This window comes from Trematomus bernacchii, unplaced genomic scaffold (genome assembly GCF_902827165.1).
Source record: "Trematomus bernacchii unplaced genomic scaffold, fTreBer1.1, whole genome shotgun sequence".
Lineage (NCBI taxonomy): Eukaryota > Metazoa > Chordata > Actinopteri > Perciformes > Nototheniidae > Trematomus > Trematomus bernacchii.
This window is the reverse complement of record NW_022987899.1, coordinates 4,573,603-4,595,582: the sequence shown is the minus strand read 5'-3', so window position 1 is coordinate 4,595,582 and position 21,980 is coordinate 4,573,603. Positions and strand designations below refer to the sequence as shown.

At 40.0% G+C, this 21,980-nt stretch overlaps 1 protein-coding gene and 1 pseudogene across 1 annotated transcript; one reads left to right on the top strand and one right to left on the bottom strand.

The window, feature by feature from the left end:
* Positions 1 to 2: 2 nt before the first annotated feature.
* On the bottom strand, positions 3 to 9,322 carry pnkp (polynucleotide kinase 3'-phosphatase). The gene is made up of 18 exons (XM_034114480.1): positions 8,884 to 9,322; positions 7,840 to 7,972; positions 6,557 to 6,603; positions 5,627 to 5,905; positions 5,183 to 5,476; positions 4,280 to 4,359; positions 4,135 to 4,192; positions 3,914 to 4,021; positions 3,744 to 3,815; positions 3,493 to 3,541; positions 2,712 to 2,782; positions 2,391 to 2,483; positions 2,205 to 2,301; positions 2,035 to 2,096; positions 1,636 to 1,745; positions 918 to 1,005; positions 766 to 833; positions 3 to 541 (listed from the first exon to the last, which is right to left on the bottom strand). Exons 2-18 carry the CDS (start codon positions 7,958 to 7,960, stop codon positions 421 to 423), a joined length of 1,818 nt encoding a protein of 605 aa, XP_033970371.1. The 5' UTR covers positions 7,961 to 7,972; positions 8,884 to 9,322; the 3' UTR covers positions 3 to 420.
* LOC117469985 lies at positions 8,043 to 16,273 on the top strand (annotated as a pseudogene).
* The last annotated feature ends 5,707 nt before the right edge of the window (positions 16,274 to 21,980 follow it).

The following is a 21,980-nucleotide window of genomic DNA, read 5'->3' as shown; positions in this document are numbered from 1 at the left end:
TATCAAGTGTTTTCCAAAGCTTTATTGTCAAACAGAAGATTGTTAATTCACTCAGAAGGACGTCCTTATCATACACGATATAAAAACAAAAATATTCCTTGTTTTAACACTGAATTATTTATATACTGAACATGTATAACATATGCATGAAACTAGGCAGATATATAATATGGAAATATATCTGTACATTGACATAATAATGTAGATCAAACACTGATTTAATCCAAGTTTAGTTACCATTACAGGTCTTATATCATTGTTGCAGTTAGCCATTCAGATTGCATAATACTGTGAGCAATGACAATCAGCTCTGCACAAATCTCAGATCTCACACCTCAGCTGCTTCACTGGCTGTTATCTCTATTGTTGCTGTGGCAGGGAGAATGTGGAGGTCAAAGTTGTTAGAAGCCTATCCTCCAATCAGCCCTCAGAAAACTGCCTGAACAGGATTTCTGATTGGCTGTCTTTAAAGTTCGGCACAAAGTGGATCTGGAGGATCTCGGAGAATCCCTCGGAGAGAGCAGGAGCCAGAAAGTGTTTCCTGTCCAGAAAGAGATTCAGATCAGTACCAGGGCCATTACCAGTACAATTATTACCAAAATTAAAAAACATTTTTTTTTTGTTTTTTTTCATAACAGGAAGCAAAGAAGAAGAATCTGTGTAGCATGCATTTAGCTAGATTTACTTAACCTCAGTGCTTTAGTTTTAAGCTTTTTTGCACAAGAAACAGATATGTTTATAGGAAACATCGTCAGTGTCACTCACTTGAAGCTGTGGAAAATCATGTCATTGACCTTCATATGTTTGCTCTCTGATGGATTCATCTCTCGGAACTGAAAACAAATGTGCATGAATAAAAACACTGATGAATAAAAACAGGATAAAGAGTGAAGAGTGAGTTTAGAGGAGAGTCATACTCTGTTGTTGTGTTTGGCTTGCTCCAGAGAGGCGGAGAAGTGGAAACAGCGACACGGCACTCCGGCTGCCTTGGTGACGTCCACATATCTGGAAAATACGAAAGAATGTTTAGTCACACAAGACATGAAAAGTATTTCGTCACAGATTGGGTTTAATGTGGGTTAGGATATGGGTTCAAATAAATGAAGAGGATTATCATTTAACCAAAATATTTACAGAATGCAGCTTTAGTGGCCAGGATCATGACATGCAGTATTGAAAACGATCAATTTAAAAGACTTTTCCTACAAGGTTTACATTTTAAACATTTTGAAAATGTGATCTGATGATTAGATAAACATTTTGACACTTCAGCCGTTTGGTTTGACTATCATTTTTCAACAAAAAAGAAATGGGTTTGATTCGTTCTTTGTTATGAGATAAGGTGTATTGTTTCATGACCAACAATCTCTACTACCATCCCTGTTTTTGTGGTATCTCTGTTGGCTGAGATCCAATACTTGGTAACAAACCTAATTACTATCCCATTTTTTTTTTGTGCAACCCTACATCATTTCTCTGTCCTTAGCTGACACAAATTGGGATACAGCTCTAAATTGGGCTTGTGCTGTTCGCTGGTCCATTAAAACTGGCTAAAAACTCAGCTAATACTTACAGGGAGCTTGAATGCTTTTTGCCAAGAGTTTGGTCAATAATTGAGTTTCAGTTTTGCTTTACCGTTTGCGAGACTCCGGGTCTGGGTTGGTGTTGTCCACGACGACGCTGCGGCCCTCCTTCAGAGAACGCTCACATAATGTCACACAGTTCTGCCACGAACCGAGTGTGTCCTGATACAAAGCATCAATAGTGCTCGGTCAGAACATGTCAGGGAAGACTAACAGAAGTGCCCACAGTATGGTTTAAAAAAAACAGTACTCAAATGTGTCTAAACCGTGAGGTTCTCATCAAGCAAACATGACACTTTTTCACACTACTAACAACTGAAAAGATCAAAATGGTTCCCTTTAATTCATATAGGCTAATCATTAAAGATGCATTTGTTGGTCTATGAATTTACAAGACATTTGTTACAATATACACCTCGAAAATGTAGCACAGTAAAAGTATACCACTCACCCTGTTGACGTAAACATAGCCTTTGGGAACGACGTGGGTGTTGAAGAACGTGGATTTACCAGCTGTGCAACAAGGAAGCAGAGGAAAGAATATTAGATTTAACTGCTGGGAAACCTTGGTGGGAGGAGAGGACAGAAAAGGTGAAATATACACAACCCTTCTCCTCTTACATGCAGGGAAGCCCACCGCAACAATGACTTCTGTCTTGCTGGAGGTTAATGAGGCAGTCGGTGGGTCGTAGAGTCTCGCAGTGGAGTCAATTGTCCTCTAAAGGTCCAGGTAAAGAAACATTTTTAACAGAAATACAGAATCAGATCAAACCTACAAATGTAATGTCATAACTCAATTGTACTCACAGGGTCAAAATGAGGCAGGCTGTAGGGGGCGCTCTTCCATCCCAGGAAAAACTCCTCTGGGGTGTGAAACTGCAACCCAATGTTCAGAGCAAACTAGAAACACAAGAAGGAAGACTGTAGTGGGTACATAATGCTCACATTGTGTCAGTGTTGTGCAACTTTTCCACATTAATGGGTCATAAGAAACATTGAGTCATATTCATTTACATGATGTTTTAATGACATTTAAGAAAAAAACATAAAACGTCATGGCAGTAGGAGGAAGAGGAGGAACTGCACAAAGTGGTAAACAATAATCAGAGTAAAAATCTTGAGTCTTACTATTCTGTCACTGCAGGAGAAATCCTTCTTCTTCCTCCCTGGAGCCCAGTTCTCCGGCCTACCTGCAGCATCTGTGCACAAAGGTAAAGTCATAAGCTGTGTGCATGTTTGGGATTTTGAAGTTGTTAATTCTTCATCATTTCTTGGCTTGGGGGATAAATTCAGATCTGGGCATCAAATTGGCTGTTAAAGGGGACATAGTCTGCTCTTTTTCAGGTTCATATTTGTATTTTGTGTCTCTACTGTGACATGTTTACATTATTTAATGTTCAAAAAGCTCTTTATTTTTCTCATATTGCCTGTGCTGCAGCACCTCTTTTCACCCTCTGTCTGAAACAAGAGCCCAGTCTGCTCTGATTGGTTAGCTGGCCGGCTCTGTTGTGATTGGTCAACCGCTTAGAGATGTCCCGCCCATAATCACGTACAATGTGTTGGAGCGCTAGCCGAAAGAAGTGCAACAGTTACATAGTGATATCACAGGCGGGGGGGGACTCTGGAGGAACTTTGGGGCCTTTGTAGACCGTTTACATGCACACAAAAACCTATATACACCATACTAGAGGAAAGGGAAAACCCGAAAAACCCTTTAAGTGTAGTTGTAGTAGTAGTATTAGGCCAATAACAATGAACACAAAGTTATGTTTTGAAAACAAAAATAAATACATGTGTATGTGTCCTTGTCTGTCATACCGTACCTAATAACTGGGAACACATTTGGCAACCTTTAAGCATAGGATGTTTATCACTATGGCAACATTACTTCACACCCACCCTAACTCACCTCCCACATAAAAAGTCTGTGTCTTGTCAACAGTCACGCCATCATTCGCCTGAGTAGGAAATACAAGCAAAGACAAAGAGAGACTATTGTCAAACCTGAAGATATAGCTCTGGGGATGGGTTAAAGGGCGGCTCCTATGACTCAGCTTAAATGAGTGTGCAGAAGTTTAGACTTTGCACAATGCAAACCGTCTCTGAGATTTACTTCAGAAATAACATGGGTGTGTGTTCATGTGACTCCGAAACATTTACCTTGTCGCACAAGTGATTCCACATTCCCATCACTGGTTTCCTGTATATACCAGAACCGGCTGCTACAAACACCTGAAACACAGACAATGTGGGGATACAATAACCTTTTTTTGTACAATATTAGGAAAAAGATTGCTTAATTAATTTAATTAACACACAACATGACCAACCTGCACAGGTAGCTGCAGCTTGGTAAGGATGTCCTCTACTTTAGACTTGAAGACTTCTGGTCTCAGTTTGCCTCTAGCAATGCCCATCTGGTTGGTGAAGAACACCACCTATAAAAACAAAGACAGGGTAGACTAGGAACAGTTTTGTAGCATATTTCACAGGTTATCATCTTCTAAACTGCACTATATTGTAATTGCAACTGTTGCGTCTTGACTCTCACCTTGTATCCTTTCTTAAGCAGGCTGGCCAGCCTGGGCTGAATCTCAGGATACAAAATCCTGTAAATTAAATACATAAATAAATATGACAATCCATGATATGATGAGTAACTATTTCAAATAGTATATTAAGGAGTGCAGACATACCTCCAGTCATCTGGCGAAGTGGGAAAGACTTTACCAGACTTGGTAGTGATGATGCAGCCATCTATGTCAAACCCAGCAATCTGGAGAAAGACAACGAGAGGAATGTTCCGCGATTACACATCAGCTGCACCAGAAATCATGTAAGGTGATATAAGTAAAACCTTATCAAGATCAGAAATTGGTTTATTGCCAAGTAGGTTTTCCCTTACAAGGAATTGGCCTTGGTGTTTTGGTGCAGAAAATAATCAATTAAAATATGAAAAGGAAATTAAAAAACACTGGAAAAAATATGTCGACACAATAAAAAATGACCACAACATATATATTCAATTTGACAATTCGAATCAGGAAGTGAACAAATGTTTTTATAGTGGACATTTCTGTGTTTAAAGAACAGCTGTTAAGGTTTTATTACGTCACTTCCTGTGACTAAAGATGATGCCGTACTAAACTCAAAATTAATGTAACTACAGCTAATAATTATTTGTATTATTGATTAAAAGAAGGAATATTTCTGGATTTTCAATATATAAGAAATATATGTACTGTCCAACCAATAGTCCAATAAGTTATTACATTTACAATGATATTAATATTTTTTTCTTAGCTTATTTGTGCAACTAATACATTAACAGACTTATCGTTGATTGATCTACAGTGGCAGAACTAGCATTTGCTAAAATTGTGATTTTTATTCAATGGCTGATTTTTAAGATAACATGACAAGAGTTTTTTAATTTAAATATTTCTGCAATATTTCCTATTTGATCAAAAGGGCCAAAATGTTATTTGAAACGATAACATTGAAATATCAGGTTACTTACCACAACACTGTTTGATTTTCTGACCTTAGAAACTAAAGAAATACTACATTTAAAAAAAGCTCATTGCAAGAAGTCCCACCTTGTCACTTCCTTCAACACCAGCAGCAGTGTAGAGCATCAGATTGCCGATCTGCTGCCAGCTGCTCTTGAGACAGCCTTTTGAAGATGATGAAGATGATGAAGGCTGTGTGCTATTACTTCTCTCTGCTATTGACTTCTCTGCCCACGACTGCAGCTGCTTGAGCTTTTCATCAGCCATTCTCTCCTCCTCATCATCCTCTTCCTTTACTTGTCTTTCTGAGGCCTCCTCATCTGTTCTTCGGCGTTTGACTTCAGGGCTGCCCCTCTCTGGACTCAGCTTCCTTTTAGATGACTAAACAGAAAAACAAATTAAAAATACACTTATTTTCACCAGCTTGACTTCCATTTAGTTTAGTAAACGTTATTTTTGCTGGAATAAGCAACTATGATACATGTGAAAAAGACACTAAATAGATTTGAAACACAGTGACAGACGGGATACCTTCGTAGGAGATTTAGAACAGAAATCCTTTATACTGCGCTGGATATTTGGACTGGACTGTGCCTCTTTCTCTTGCCCGTTTCTTCCTCCTTTTGTCTTATCCGTGGCTTTAAGTCCTTTTCGTGATTCGTTGGCGGCTGATCCGTTTGGGCTCACAGAGTAGCGCAGTTTAAACGGGTACTTCTGATCCACCAGGAAGATGGTGCCTCCATGGGTGAGTTTACCTGACTGGCTTCGACCCAGCTTCTTATCATCCAAGAAACTTGGATTGGGACCCAGCTGTGGAAGAAAATAGAAATGTATGGACATTATACTGGAGTCTTTGTACAGATACTGTGAGGTTATAGTGCGGTGAGGTGAGCTGACATAAGGTTTCAGTCAAAATTACGAAGCTGATGCTTTGTGCCAAATAATAACTCTCTCTTGTTCTTTTTTAGTCAGGCATAAGCGACTTGAGTTTAACATCTCTCATGTGTTAGGGGACTGCTTGCTCCAACCTGAGTTTGAGCTGTTTATGCTAGTTATTGCTATAATAGCTTGCATGCACTGGAAAGGGTTACTTTATGTATTTACATTTAAATGTCAACACTTGTCTTCTCTTGTGCGCCTTAATACTTTATTGAAGGCCTGTTCTCAGTAAACAGGGGAAATATCTGTGGGTAAAAGTAGTGAATATGAAGAGTCTTGTCACAGCCATATATAATAATGAGTTATTTGTGATTCCACCTCGTGCCAAAGTATCCCACATGCGCACCAGGGGAGTCTTGCCAGGAAGTGCATACTTGACAATGCTGGGTTCAGCCCAAAATTCCTGCCAGTGTTGTCAAGTGTGTCGAGCAGTGGTGTTTTTTTAGTCGGAGAGCTTCACAGGGAGACTAACTGAACTATAAACTGAGATATTGGGTGGGGCCCAAGTGTTTGTTTTCATACCTGTGTAACAACCACATCCTGGTCTGCATAGCAAGCCACCACCTTCACTGAAATAAAAAGGGATTAGTATTATCATATACAGACACATATTTGGCTTTTGATTTAGAGCTGAAAAGATAAGTAAACTCATTTATAACAACTTGACAATTATTTAGTAGTTTAAGTCACTATTTAAACAACACTGCAAAGAGGTTGTTTAAATAGTTGTTTAAAACAAGGTTCCAGATTACAATTCACCAATAATTTACCACTTGAAAGACACAAACTAATGTTCAATACCTTTGCACTAAATTGCCCATATTAGGGGAAATTATAATAAATGTATCTTATCCAGCAACCCTATTTTGATTAATGATGTTTCATGAATCGTTTTTTAGAAAAAAACAATTGAAAAGAAGATCGTTTCAAGTGACTCCCAATCCATACTACCAGTTTTATTGGTTTTTACTATAAGTTAGTTTTTTATTAAACACTTTATGGCTCAAAAACCATAAAGAAATATATTACTGTCTGGAACATCTCTTTACATGTTATTTAGGTGTTATTTCATAATAGTGTTGTTGTGAAAATTCAGACGTTTCTCTATTTTCTCTATTAAAAGTATGATTTTTTTAATAATAGCTTCCAATGTCCTGTGACCCATATTGTGATACCGCACTCGACACACAACACATATTATGTTATTGGATTGTAGTGCTATCTCTGTTTTAAATGCATATTTTAATGCTGTTTTTTATTGAATACTCTTGGTTTTTCAACAACTTTCATGCTATGTGACCCAGTCAGTCTAAATTCAGAATTGTAATACTACATTATACACAGTCTATGATTACTACACAGGAAAAGTAGGACACACCTCTTTTTTTTGGATGCAAGTGCATTTTCATATGATTTTTTTAATGAAATGAAAGTAAATAATAAGTTTCATTGATATGAACTATTTAGCAAGGAGTTATTGAAAATAACATTGGTTTTGTGTCATTGGATTGGTCAGTCTGAAACGGATTAATAAGACCACATTGACTGTCGAATATCAAACCTAAAACTTCAAAATCACTTTAGAGCCATGCAAATTGAAAATTAAAAACCGATAGTGGAATAAAACGAGTTTAAAATCTCAGAATAAATGTTATAGGCCTACTGCAATTTTAAAGTATCATTATTGATTTAAGAAATCATAGTTGCAGCAGACCTGCAGTTAATAGACTCAATTTGACAATAAATTGCGCACGCGTACTGTCACAAGAGGAAGCACCAATGCCTTACTTTGACATTTTCCTTACCTTGGTGCCTGGAGCATTTCTTGTCGGTGACCCCCGTGTCAGGCCCCCGGCCCAGAATCACTGCTCGTCGGTCCTCCAGAGGGACCCGGGCTCCGGAGGGACCAACCAGCAAACACGACATGCGAGCGGGCACCTGCACAGCAACACTGCCGCTTTACTCTGAACAATACACAATGTGCAATGTCTGAAGGACTCGCTGCATGAATAAATCAAACATAGAAGTTTTACTTGTCGCAACAAGGGGGCTGTGTATATTAATAAATATGTAACATTACTAGTTTCGCCCCAACTTCTTTGTTACTGAGTTGCTTGTTTGAGTGAAGGAAAAAAAAACCGGATGGAGCATGTTTTGTAGTGTAGTAGACGCAGACCATCATAAAAATACGGTCGTTCGGAAACATGCTCCCATCGAAGGTTCCGCTTTTGACTGACTTTTCCGGGATTCCATACACACCCAAACAAGGATTATATGTTATCTGTGGACTAACAATGTAACGTAATGTGTTAGGGATTGATAAAACCGAATGGTAAAGTAGACTTTTTTTCACTTTGTGATTTCACCATCACCTAAATGTCCTTTATTGCGCGATTTAAGGAGTTTAGGTTGTGTGTTGCGCAGAACAGTGACGCACATACAGTATGTACTCAATGACAAGAGTTAAGGAAGAAAGCTAGGTCAAACGAACAAATTGGATCAAATGATAAAAGTTCCACCTATGTATTTACTGGTTTAAGCGACATTTGACTTTTTGCTTGTCATGTTCTCCCGTCACTGTCTGATTATATTCTTTAATTCTTTGTAGCAGCTTCCATAACAGGATGGACAGGTTTTGTAATGCGTGGGCTGTCTGGTTGCAGAAAATCCTTTTGTTTAGAAGAGCACTTTTGTTGATCTATTGTAGAGGCATATGAGAGAGCTGCATAAAGCTTATTAAAGAAAAGCAGCTTGCATTGTACATTCACATAGTATTATTTATTGTTATTCACAATTTACATGTTGCAAAAATGTTTAGAAAATTGACAAAAGGCCCACACGTCACATACCTTGGCACTCCACTTGAACTATCATCATATTTAAAATGTTCTTCAATGGTCATCATACATTTCTTCAAGAAACTAAGATAGGCGTATTGGTTGAGTGCAAAGCTCCAATGTCCTGCCCTCTCAACATCTACAAATATTGACTTGCTCTTACATGATGAGCAGGTTTTTTAGGTTAGGTTATTTCAGGGTGTATCTCAGTCCAACGCCTCATATTCATACACTGAGAACCCTGACAGAAAGGTGTTGTCATCCACTGATCCTGGCAATAATAGCCTCTCACTAGGATATGCTTATTGAAGGCCCTCCTCCTATTCTTATTACCTCTGCGATGTTCATCCTGTTCTCACTCTCACCTATTTTCACTCTTCTCTCCGCCAGGTAGTGTCGTTGGTTGATTGCCTGCCTGAAAAACTGCCTACAAGACAAAAGAAAGCTGGACTTACAGGTAATGTAAATGCCTTTGCTTTAAGGTAGTGTTTGGTTGTAATGCAGATTTGTAAACTATTTTTGTTGGCACTTGGTGGACTGCTAAACTTTCGGTCTCCATGCTTGTTTGAATCTCTCCCTCTCTGTTTTTTCTTATCCAGCAGGAAAACCAACTGGCACAACAAACATCTAGGTGGAACTGTTAACACACACACCTTTTTCTGCTATCCTGCTGTCCATCCTCTTCCAGCCATGTCCAACCAGCCCACCCAAATCAAAATGAAGGGGCCTACCTGTCCCTGATGAAAGGCTTGAAAGAGCTGGACCTTCGTGGCCCTTGTGTTCCCAGTGACCTGTTGCTGATTGGAGACCATTCCTTTCCTTTAGCAATGAACAGCCGAGGTCAGACCCTGATGGCAGCCTCTCTGTACGGCAGTGGGAGGATTGTGGTCCTCGGTCATGAGGGCTATCTGACCGCTTTTCCTGCTCTGGTAGAGAACGCTCTGACCTGGCTGAGAGGAGAAGGATCTGACAACCTCACTGTGGGGGGTCAACAATAAAGTGAAGGCAGTCGCTGATAACCTCAGCAAATCCAGCTTCCAGGTCAAAATGGTTGGTTCTTTAGGTGACAGCCGGGAGTTTGGTGTCTATGTGACAGATGCCTACAGCATGGGTGCTGACATAAAGAACCTGGTGGCATTCATGAAAGCTGGAGGAGGAGTGCTGATAGCAGGTCAGGCGTGGCACTGGGCTGCAAACCATCCGAAAGAGAACATGCTGCTGCAGTTTTGAGGGGAATAAAGTGTCTGGTGTGGCAGGGATCTACTTCTCTAAGAGTCGCGGTGAGATAGAGTATCTACCTGTCTACCCTCAGGTTCCATCGTCATGGATGGCTGTGGTGTAAGTGTACACTCTACTTCTCTTTTATTGCACATTTAAAACATATTTGAGAGGGACACATTTTATTCTGAATATTTTGCCCACATGTCTATGATGCTATTATTTATGTTGAAATTATTGTAACTAATATATTATGTACCATACATTACATTAAGTATATCATAATAATGATATGCCATAGCTTCTGTTTGTCAGGATATGTTTGTGACCCGAGGATTATGCCATGCACCAATTGTTTTAGATATCCATAACAAAACGCCAAATTTCCAAAAGCCAAATTAAAGAAAAAACGTACTACATACCCCATATTTAGTGGTGTTTTTTCTCTTTTCACATGATTTATATGGTTATTAATAGACTGACCCAAATAGTTGGCATCTATGCTTCTCTTGTCCTCTTTCCACAAAACAGAAAACGGTAAGGATTTTGAGGATGACTTGGAGTTTTTACTCACGGGGGTTCAGAGTTTGACCTCCAGGGTTCATCAGTAAGTTCTGAGATTCTGGTCCACGGCTCGCTTGCCTTTCCTATTGGTACCACCAAGGATGGACAGACGTTCCTGGCAGGATCCTACTATGGGCAGGGACGAGTCATTGTGGTTTCACATGAAGGATTTCTGGGACGACAGGTAGAGTTTACATTAAAATAAGACATTTCTACCTTCAAAAGTGAAAAATTCAGTACAGATTTTGCTCTTGTAGTGAAATGTATCGTCTGAAAGAATGATGATCTCATTCAGACAGATAATTGTATTATTTATTTTGTTACATATTTACTTATAGCCATCAGAATTTTTTGTGATTAACAAATTGCTTCCTTTCTTGTGATAACTGTCTCAATACAGACACTGGCTCCGTTTTGGAACAATGCCATTCATTGGCTGGATGAAGGTCGGCAGGGGGTTCGTTGGTATTGCATCAAAACATGGCCTCGGTATTCTCAGCAAGTCAGGGTTAAAGTGTGAGAAGACAGAGTTCAAGGAAGGTCTGAGTGTTTTGTGAGCCCAGCGTACAGTGATAAACATGCGAAGGAAATTCGAGAGTTTGTGGCAGAGGGAGGAGGCCTGCTGATTGGTGGACATGCCTGGTACTGGGCACAGATACACCCTGGGCAAAACGAACTAACACATTTCCCAGGTATGGCAATGCACCCCCAAAGTTGTATAATTATGTATAGTTAATCGCATGATAACAGCATAATGCATATTAAACATATTTTGGGTAATACCTTCTAAATACTAATGCTGGTGTGGATGTACTAGGCAATAAGTCATAAATCACAATTCAAAACTGTAATAGGTCAATCCCCACACATTTTCATTCATTAACGTGGTAGTGAGTACTACAGTAGAATGATGGAAAATGTGTTCAAAGTATAAATACAATAATAATATAGATAATTCTAAAATGCTTATACAATTGTCTACTGAACAGAGTTGAAGGCTCATAAAGGCCCGATAGGATTCAAGCTTGAAATAGACAAGTTCAAGACACGCTTTATAATTTACTGACAAAGTGACTTAATTGAGCTTGGCCCCCCCCCTACTTAAGTATAGGCCAATAGGCCATTGACCCTGGCAAACATGTAACTGAGCTCCAGTTACAAACAGGAAAGTGAGGATTTACCATGGGATGTCCAGCTACTGCTTTACATATGTAACAGACCTGCATAGACTTAAGTTGTAAATGTCCTATAAGCCATTGTACTCATTTCAACAATGAAACACAGTAGATAAAGTTAGGTTTTGCCTTTTTAGGTAACCATATCCTGAACACAATGGGCTTGAGTCTGTTGAGAGGAACAATCAGTGGAGGTTTGCACAAGGCCCCTGAGCCTAAGCAGTTCATCAAAGACAACTACCACTTCCGCCACCTTCTCCACCGCTTCGCTGGCCATGTAGCCCATGGTGAGAAACTAAGCAAACATGAGGAGGAAAACCTCAAAAGGCTGGGCAGAGACTGCTCCATCTTCTTGCACATGGATGCCAAGGAATGCTCCTCCTATACACAAGTGGTGTCCTCCCTTACTGACATTGTGATGAAGTCAGGCATGCCTCAGGTTTGTGGACAAAAAAATTAAACTAGAAGATTACACAGCTAACAACCAGTGATGTGTCACAGAAACATCTTTGATAATTCATAATGTTTCTTCCAAGGTGTGTGACAGCTGCCCTGTGAAGACTCCCAAAGACCACCTGCTCCTCAGTGTGGGCGACAGAGATTTATAAGGTCTGCCCAAACCCTGATGCTCTCCTGCCGTACCTCATCAAGGATAACCCCTTGATGCCGGTTTTGTCTATAACCACAAAATCAAGACTGATGTTGACACAGCAGGTAAGATCTTGTTGTTAAGAACATTTAGTTGAGCTGTTTATTAGTTGAACCCTTTAGACAATATGTGCACACGCATGATTCATTTTTGTTTATGTTGCAGTAATGATTGTATGGTTAAATTGCACTAGTCTACCGATCGTAGAGTTAAAGGGGAATAGATAAATGTGTATTTCAAATGTTATCCATGTAAATATGGTCTTGATGATCTAATTACTGTATGTGTATTTGTTGCATTTGTGTCTACAGCCGAGGAGTGGATCAGTACAGGTCTCTATCTCTCTCCTGGTATGAAGACCTACATTGCCCATGCCTGAAGAGATTGTCAACAAGGGCTGGAAGGTGCTGAAAACAATATTGAGTTCAACTGAGTTAATTGTGTTTATGTTAATGCCCCCCCCCATGCATACCACTGTGCCCAGTAGCAACTCGGCCTACCCTTAACATATCCCAGCTCACTTTCCTAGAGGTAATCAAGCACATCCCCAGCAGAGCATTAGTGCCCCATCTTCCCCCCAAGGAGGCAAGTTTCAAGGGTCACTTTTACAGGTTTGCACAGTAAAATGCAGCTGTAGCCTTGTCCATTTATGCAACAAAATAAAAACAGGACAAACCACACAAAAACATTTGTTTTATTCTTGAAAGTGCATTTTTTAAATTTGATTTAGGAGGAATGTAACTGCATCAACAAATAAATGGATTATATGGCAGCAAACTAGGTCACTGCATCTACAGTACATGCACTGTTGTCCCAATAGCACACACGGATAACAAAAAATGAGGAGAAAAACACTTTTCTGGTAGATAGTGCCATTCAGTCTTTAAATGTACTGCAATCTCACATTATCCATATATCCAGGCATTGCATTCTAAGGGGACCCTAAGGGAACCTGGACACATATCTTTTTAATAACGTTCTCGTGTTCACAAGACAGTTTTGCCTTTTTAGGGGATCGGTAGCATTATTTTATTTATAGAACAAATATTCTTACAATCAGTAACACATATCATATGTCTTCCTCAGATCCAGATAGGTTGTCAAACAGACCGCCTAAATGCTGGAGTGATAAAGAGAGCACCGTGTGTTCATGTGCGGTTTACTATAACCGCACAAATGATGCAGGTGTGCAACCTGTGGGGGGGGCTCATCTACCTTGTGGCTCCTCCCCAAAACAAAAGTGGAGGGCCTAGAGGTCACCGTGCAGATGGCTGTACCGGCGCCATATTATAAATCAGGTGAGTCTGTGGCTGGGTGACACTGTGTTGTGTCTCTGCTGAATATGTAATAACTGCTGTGTCGTATGTAAAATAAATCATTCATTGCTCAGTTTTAAAACACATCCACCCTCTTTGTTCTCTTCAGGCGTGACCACACCAGCTGATTGGTCGTTGCTGCGCACAGGCTCCGTCTCCCTGGGCAGAGTTGGAGTTTGAAACATCATCCTAACCGTACCATCAGATGTTGTTCGCAGTCTGGAGCGCCTGATGAGCTGGCAGCGCTGTGGGATGAGATCATGAGGAGCATCGCTGATCTGGCAGCCCAAACCACACAAAATTTCCTCGCAAAGAACGCTTTTGTGACAGATGTGCAGATTTCCCATGGTGAGTGTATTTGGATTTGTTTTTCATCTGTTGAAAGTCCAGGAAATATGAAGCCTGTCCCAACTAATGCTGGGTTAGAGGCAGGGTACACCATGGACAGGTCCCCAAATCACATGTAGACAGATAGACAGAACACCATTCTTCTTCGCACCTATGGATACATTGGAGTTACTATAAACTGCTATGTTTTTCTGATTTTTCTCAATCCAGGTCTGATGCATGCAGGTTATCCTATCATGGCACACAAGGCCACAGCAGCTCTGCTGGTCAGCACTGCCCATATTCGGGGGAAAGGCCTGTGGGGGGCCCATCCATGAACTGGGACACAACCAACAGAGAGGCTGCTGGGAATTCAAACCGAACACCACAGAGTGCACATGCAACCTGTGGTCAGTGTATGTGCATGAAGAGGTGTTCGGGATCGAAAGGGGAAAGGTAGAGTCCATTTTTTGACAAAACAACTGAAACCAATGGCTAGAAAAGCCTAGTCTTCAAATGTAATATCACAGTATTTCATAACAATGGCTGTTCCAAAAATGCCTTTGTTGCTTTTATCTTTTATGTAATTGTTGAACAACCATAATCATTCCATCTTGTTATGCAGGCTCATCGAGCTATGGCTTTAGAAAAACGAAACGGACGGGCAAAGACTTACGCTGAGGGGGGCAAGAAACTCGGCACCTGGAGCATGTGGGGGCCCTGGAGACATACATGCAGGTGAGAAAAAATTACTTTATATTACACCCTTTTATTCGAAATAGAGGGGTATGTGCATGGCTAGATGGGTGATCTGCTTTGGTATTTTGAGCAAAACACTTCATAGACAGGTATGTGCCTAGAAATAGTATAATAGGAGAACTTTAAGAAAAGTCTGTCTAAAGAGAAGGCAGAGCGCCAAGCTTAGAATTTGACGATTTTTGGATGATTATTTGTATTAACCCCTATCTAGACAACCCCCCCCCCCCCCCCCCACACACTCTTATTGCTCCCCGGGCGCTGTACCAAAAGCTGCCCACTGCTCCTAGTACTAGACTCCTGGTACTAGGATGGGTTAAATGCAGAGAACAAATTTCACTGTGTGTGCTCTGCATGTGTGACCATTAAAGAGGGTTCCGATTCTATATTCTATATCTTAATTTCAATGAGTTAAAGCCAATTCCCTGCTAAGCCATTAAAGCTATTTCTTAATTGTGGCCATGGAGCAACTCTAGCCAATAATCATAGGCTGGATATACCATTCTTTTTTTTTTATACAGTTGAGATTCAAAAAGTAGATGATATTATAATATTACGGTTTTTCAGATAAAAATAACACAGGAAGGGAAAGATGTTGAAGTCACAAAGCATAAATACTTCAAATAAAGCATGCCAAAATAATCAAGGCCTATATGTATAAAACACATGCAATTTAAATAAACAAAATATAATACTTTGCACACCAATGTTATTATTAATTAATTATCATTTTAAACCAGCAGAAACTGTTCTGCCTCTTCTTTTTTTAATTTAGTAATACTAAAGATCTCTGGCCATGGTTGACCTGAAAATGGTGAATGAAAATGAGAGAAACACTGCTTTTTATATTTCCTTTTACATTTGCCTTTACCTGTGTCTCCTTCCATGCAGCTCCAAGATAAGTTTGGCTGGGATTGCCTTTAAGAAAGTGTTTGCTGCCTACTTCAAGATCAGCTCTCCAAAGGACAACAATGGAAAGATGAACCTGTATGCTGTGACCTTCTCCCAGACTGTGGAGATGAACCTGTCTGCGTTCTTTAAGTCCTGGGGCTGGCCCATCAACGCAGCCACTGAGGAGAAACTCAGCACCCTGCTCCCTGGAGCGACCACCCCATGGTCCAGTATGGCTGAACTGCAGACTGCTGCTCATTAAAAATGCAGGGAGATGGGTCCAATGAGGACCAAATGGACAGTGACAATTTAGTGGGTTAACGCAGTGGTTCTCAAATGGGGGTACGTGGACCCCTAGGGGTACGTTGGAGTACTGCAGGGGGTACGTGAGATTTATTTTATGTTAATGAAAAAAACAACACAAGTAATACATTAAACAAACTACTAATAGTAGATAAACTACTTTATTCAAAAGTTTACAGTAATTCTGGATTAATACAAATGGGAAAAATAAACGGGTGGGTGCTCTCTTTTCCTCTCTCTCCTGACAGCCCGTCAGTATCACTCTCATGCAGCTCGCTGAACCTGTAGTGACCCGACAGTAAAGAATACACATATGTTAGTGGGAATGTTGATACAGCATTCCAACTATATGTTATTCGACGCACAAAATTCTTTATTATTCCGCCGGGTTATTTTGCGCCTCTTCTTCTCCCACATTCCACATCGCAGAAACTCCGTTCAAACATCAAAACGTTCAGCTCGGTCGGGAATCGATGGCTATTACTTTTCTCATTCATACATTTCATAATTCCAGAGATACATCCCATAATTCATCACATTTTTAACATTGAAGTCAATGGAGAAACTCTTCAGACTTGAAAAATCTTCATGCGACTTCAACTGCTAACTGTTCCTTCATACTTTCACTCAGAAACCTCATTCCAACTTTAAAATGTTACACATCTTTCTGACATTATTCATGTAACACAACTTTTAGAGATATTAAACATTGTTCAGACCTTGGTAAAGAGGCCTTCTTCAGATTTGAACATTAGTGTGTATTGAGCAGCTCGTTAAGGTGTGTGATCTCAAAGCTAGAGTGGAGGACAGCTTGAAATTCGCCTTCATATTTTTTTTTAAACCTGCCATAATTCCCAAACCCTACACACTAAAAAATGCTGGGTTATTTCTATAAACACATTGCTGGGTTGATTTGGCTGGGTCATAATTATGGGTTATTTGGGTACTGTAAACACACTGGTGGGTTGTTCATGCTGGGTCAAAGGGGTTATTAGGGCTTCAATTGCAGTTGAACACCTGCCTGGGTTATTTTTAACCCAGAGGTTGCTTTATTCATTTTCCCACTTCTGAATCATTCTGGAACCATCTTTTTGTCATTTCTCACATCAAAACACAAGGTATGTAACCTATATTTTATCACTATATTTTACCTATATTTATATAATTATACAATTCTGTAACCTATATTTTTTTAATGAGTTGTGATAACAGCACAATAGGGATCTGTATTAATAGTAATATGGCATTTAACAGACTGTGCAAAGTATAATGTAACCCATATGAAATATAGGACCCCTTTATGTCATTTAGATGTATGAATACATGTTTTTCTGCATGGAGCACTCTAGAATATACACCCAGGGTAATGAGTGGCGCGAATCACTCTGCCCCTCTCTCTCTCTTTTCCCCTGTGAACACCCTGAAGACACAGAGACATAAGTCGAGCAGCTCCTAATGTAGTAGTGTGCATAATAGTATTTTAAAAGTGTTATTTGTACTCTCAACTATATTAGTCAACAAACTCTGACCTGCAAGAAAAAATAAAAGACATTTGAAGTCTCTATTGTATGAGCTATCATCCCTCTGTTTTTAGATGACAATAAAACAAAAACTGTCCAGTATCAAAGACTTATTTCACTTCAGGGTGATAGCAGGACACCCCATCTAGTCACTCAGAGAAAAATAAGGACATTCTGATGTATAGTTTCAAAATAAAACACATTTGAAGTCTCATATATGAGCTATCATCCCTCTTTTTAGATGATAGCAGGAGAACCCATCTAGTCACTCAGAGAAAATAAGGACATTCTGATGTAGAGTTTCAAAATAAAACACATTTGAAGTCTCATATATGAGCTATCATCCCTCTGTTTTTAGATGACAATAAAACAAAAACTCTCCAGTATCAAAGACTTATTTCACTTCAGGGTGATAGCAGGACACCCCATCTAGTCACTCAGAGAAAATAAGGACATTCTGATGTAGAGTTTCAAAATAAAATACCTTTGAAGTCTCATATATGAGCTGTCATCCCTCTGTTTTTAGATGACAATAAAACAAAAACTGTCCAGTATCAAAGACTTATTTCACTTCAGGGTGATAGCAGGACACCAGCGACGTGCAGTCAGGGCCTCCCCTGTCATACTCCAATGTAACGGAAAAACAACTAAAGAAAAACTAAATAGTAATAATAATAAAATGTCTCCACTGATCTGTGTTGTAAGTGTGATTTCTGTATGATTCCAATCGCTTTTTATAGTCAAAATCAGCAAATTGGCCGAGCTCCGCTACGGGAGCGATGAGGAGTGAGGCAGGGACGAGCTCTGCCTCTCGTAAGCCCACAGTAACTTGCTGGAGCACGGGCACTAATTTAGCGCGGGCACTTATTTTGTGAGCGCGCTCAAGCCAGTTACTGTGGGGTGAGGTGAGGCACAGTTGAGCTCTGCCTCACCTCAGAATGTGTCACCCCACAGAAACTGGCTGGAAAGCGGGCCCTAAGCGCATGCCTGTTACCATCTCACTGTAGGTCACACATGTAATGTTTGTAGATCCCTTTATTACATTTATCCTCGCCATCCATAGTCTCTAAATAACTTATTTCACGTATATATGATATTTAGGCTCGCTGGTCTCATCATACAACGGCAATGAAAAAAGCATCAGGGGAGGCAGCCATAACCTCTGCCACACTGAAGGGGGCACACGTGAGCCCACAGGTTCTTGTTGCTACCGTAATTCTACGCAGAGACGGTAGACGCAAACAACAAACTAGACTTTTGAAACTACAGGAAGATAAGGAGGACTTTTACAAAAAAGTAATAGAGATTGTTGTCCAGAAGGATAGCATGGACTTCATCTTCAAGTCAAGGTAAGACCACAATTGTAATGAAAATGGGATCTTACTAAGAAAGAACAATCCAATATTTAGATTTTGGGTATCCTTTTGTTGAACGGTCTGTTTAAAATGAATCGAAGCATCAGACTAAAAAAGCTTTTGAAAATAACCGAATATTTCGATTAAGGTCAAATTATAATATTTGTAAATCTGACTCTGAAAGAGTCAGTGCCTCACCAGCCATGAACCTCACCGCACGTCACTGCAGGACACCCCATCTAGTCACTCAGAGAAAATAAGGACATTCTGATGTGTAGTTTCAAAATAAAACACATTTGAAGTCTCATATATATAGAAAACGACTTGTTTCTCAGAATTGAAGGGGAAAACGTGACAAAAGCATTGTTCACACACTAAAACCGTCGTTTAATTAACAAGGATACAGTAATCTGGTGTTTTTGAGTTGATGAGTAGTGGAGATATCACTGTCAAATCAATCGACAGTAAGGGGAATACTTACTTCCGGGTGTACAATTCTCCGTTATCCAATGGGAATGGACGCTCACATTGCCTTTAACAGCCTCCGACACAAACGAATGCCGTGCTTCCCTAAGCGTCAAATACCGCCGCCGATGGGAATACATTGCAATCAGTTGAAAGCTCTTTGCGTCCGTTTATGAAGCTGAAAGAGCCTCGGCGCGTCACAACTGGACGCCACGGGACCCTGACCAAGCGTCGCTCCTGGACGCTTAGGGAGTGAGAGTGTGTTGAAATATTAGCACGGGTGTTGCATAGTGATGTCACTAGTCCAATGGAGGCGTTTCATGCAGGGTGGGGGAGTGTTTGGGAGAGAAACTCCCTCTGGAGGGAACACAGGGATTTAAGCCTTTGCTAAAGCACCCAGGAGGGGGCGCACCTGCCTTTCTATCGACCTGCTTCCCATCAGAAAGTGTGTTTGACTCTCTGATCTAACCCTTTTACCATGTTCACATTTTTCACCTTTTGGTTCAGTTTGGGTCAAAATGGGCCACGACATTATTTGGGTCCAGTTAAAAATACAGAAATAGAAAAATATCTCTAAAATTCCCAACAATATAGGAAACATTATTGTTTGGAAATACTCTCTGTTCGATCACATTTAACAATGCAATTATTTTGTGATAAAGTTGTTATTTATAGACTTGGGTTGCATATTCACGCTTATTTAGCAAAATACAAATTAAACATTTTTTTTATTGATGTTTATTTTTAACTGTTTGTGATTTGATTTTTAAATGTATTTTATTATAATCAAAGAAAATATAAATATTCGATTCATTATTGTGTGGAGGCATTTAAACATGTGCCTCTCCTTCGCTCTGCCACCTCTCCATTAGTGCATGTCCTGTTTGTGCACGTGTGTGTGTATTTCGGGTAATTGTAGAATAACACCAGAGTAAAAACTGTACTTCTCCTCGGGGATTAATAAAGTTTCTCTTAAACAGAAAATAAGTTTCAGGTTGTAAAAAAATACCATTTTACTATTTCCCTTTCAGTGGACATTTTAAACTGGTAACAATATTAATAATAATAATAATTATGTTTACATGATGTGGTTGTTTTACCTGATGGACTTATGGTGGGTTCTGTACAATCCATGACCAAAACTGCTGCTGATGATTGGGTGAGTTTTGACTGTACAAATAATAAAGGTAACACCACAATATCAGTAATTTTACTTTCTGCAAGCTGACACTTTGTAGACTTGTGAAATAAAATTGAATTACAAGATTATAGGCATGTGAGTAAAAGGCATATTAGTTTACTGGCTTGGGGAGTAACAAATTACATGTAACTGCAAATTAGGGGGGAAAAAAACAACCCATTTAAGAAAAAATGCGTTTAGTTCCGTTAGTACCCCTTATGTCGCGTTCACACCAAAAAGAGCACTTAATCTCGCACATTTTTACCCCCATTTTTAGTGCCTGCTGAGAGATGGTACTTTCCTGGGGGAAAAAAGTGCCCCAGTTCTGATTGGCTGGGCGAATTGCAAACCACGCCCCGTACAACTCTGAAATTTTTGTAGAGCCGCCATTTTATTATCCTGGCCAAGGGCGCCGGAAGCGGGGGGGCCAGGGGGCCATTGGCCCCCCCACTTTTCAGCCCTGCCCCACATTTTCGCAGCGGCGAATGCCGCGGAACACTGTACAAATCCTGTTTCAATAATTCCCCTCTACTCTAAAGTCGCATCTAAAACGCGATCTGATCTAGCTGTGTATATTTGGTTATTTTTGATTGTTATATTCAATCTCATTAGCTCCAGGCATTTTTGAAGCTTGTAAAGGGAAGATGACAGCTCGCCTCTCATTCGCCACTCTGTTCTTCCACAGCGCCGCTTCCCCTCCCTCCGCTGAAATTATGAATGTAAGGCTTATAGTAATCATAGATAACACGGCAGGGTCCGTTACAGTTTGTTTTTATCTGATTTTAAATAAACAAAGTCTTGGCTTTCAGAATATTAAACTTCTTTCGGCAAATTCAGATGATAAATACAACTTTGAAGCTTGTAACGGCATAATTACAAGAAGGAGAGGAGAGAGAGGAGTAGTAGCAGAGCCTTAACAACAACAGCCGGTGTTTCTCGTGAGTGTTTTCCCCGGGAAACAAACACAATACACACAAATGCAAAAAATACACAAACACACACACCTGGACCTTCATCAATCATAGAAACCAGATGAACCCAAAAGCAGCAGCTCTGCGGGAGCAGAGACTGTCAAAATCGCCGCCGCCACCGCCGTCGTTGAACTGAAACAGGCTGGTTCCGACTGCATGGAGGTTTGTTGTCGGGACATTGAGGGGGTAAAGCTGTACAACTAAACTGTCGAAAAAAAGGAGACCGCTAGATTATTTGGGCAAAGAGAAAGGTACTTCAACGCAGAATGGAACAAAAACAGGAGAGTGGTTAATTCTTTGCAAAACCACTAAACGGGACTTCTGTGAAATATGCCAGATTTGCTGCTGTCAAACGGCTTGTAACTTTCTCAAAATGTGGAGATGATAGCTTTATTAATACGGAGTTAATAACTGGAAAA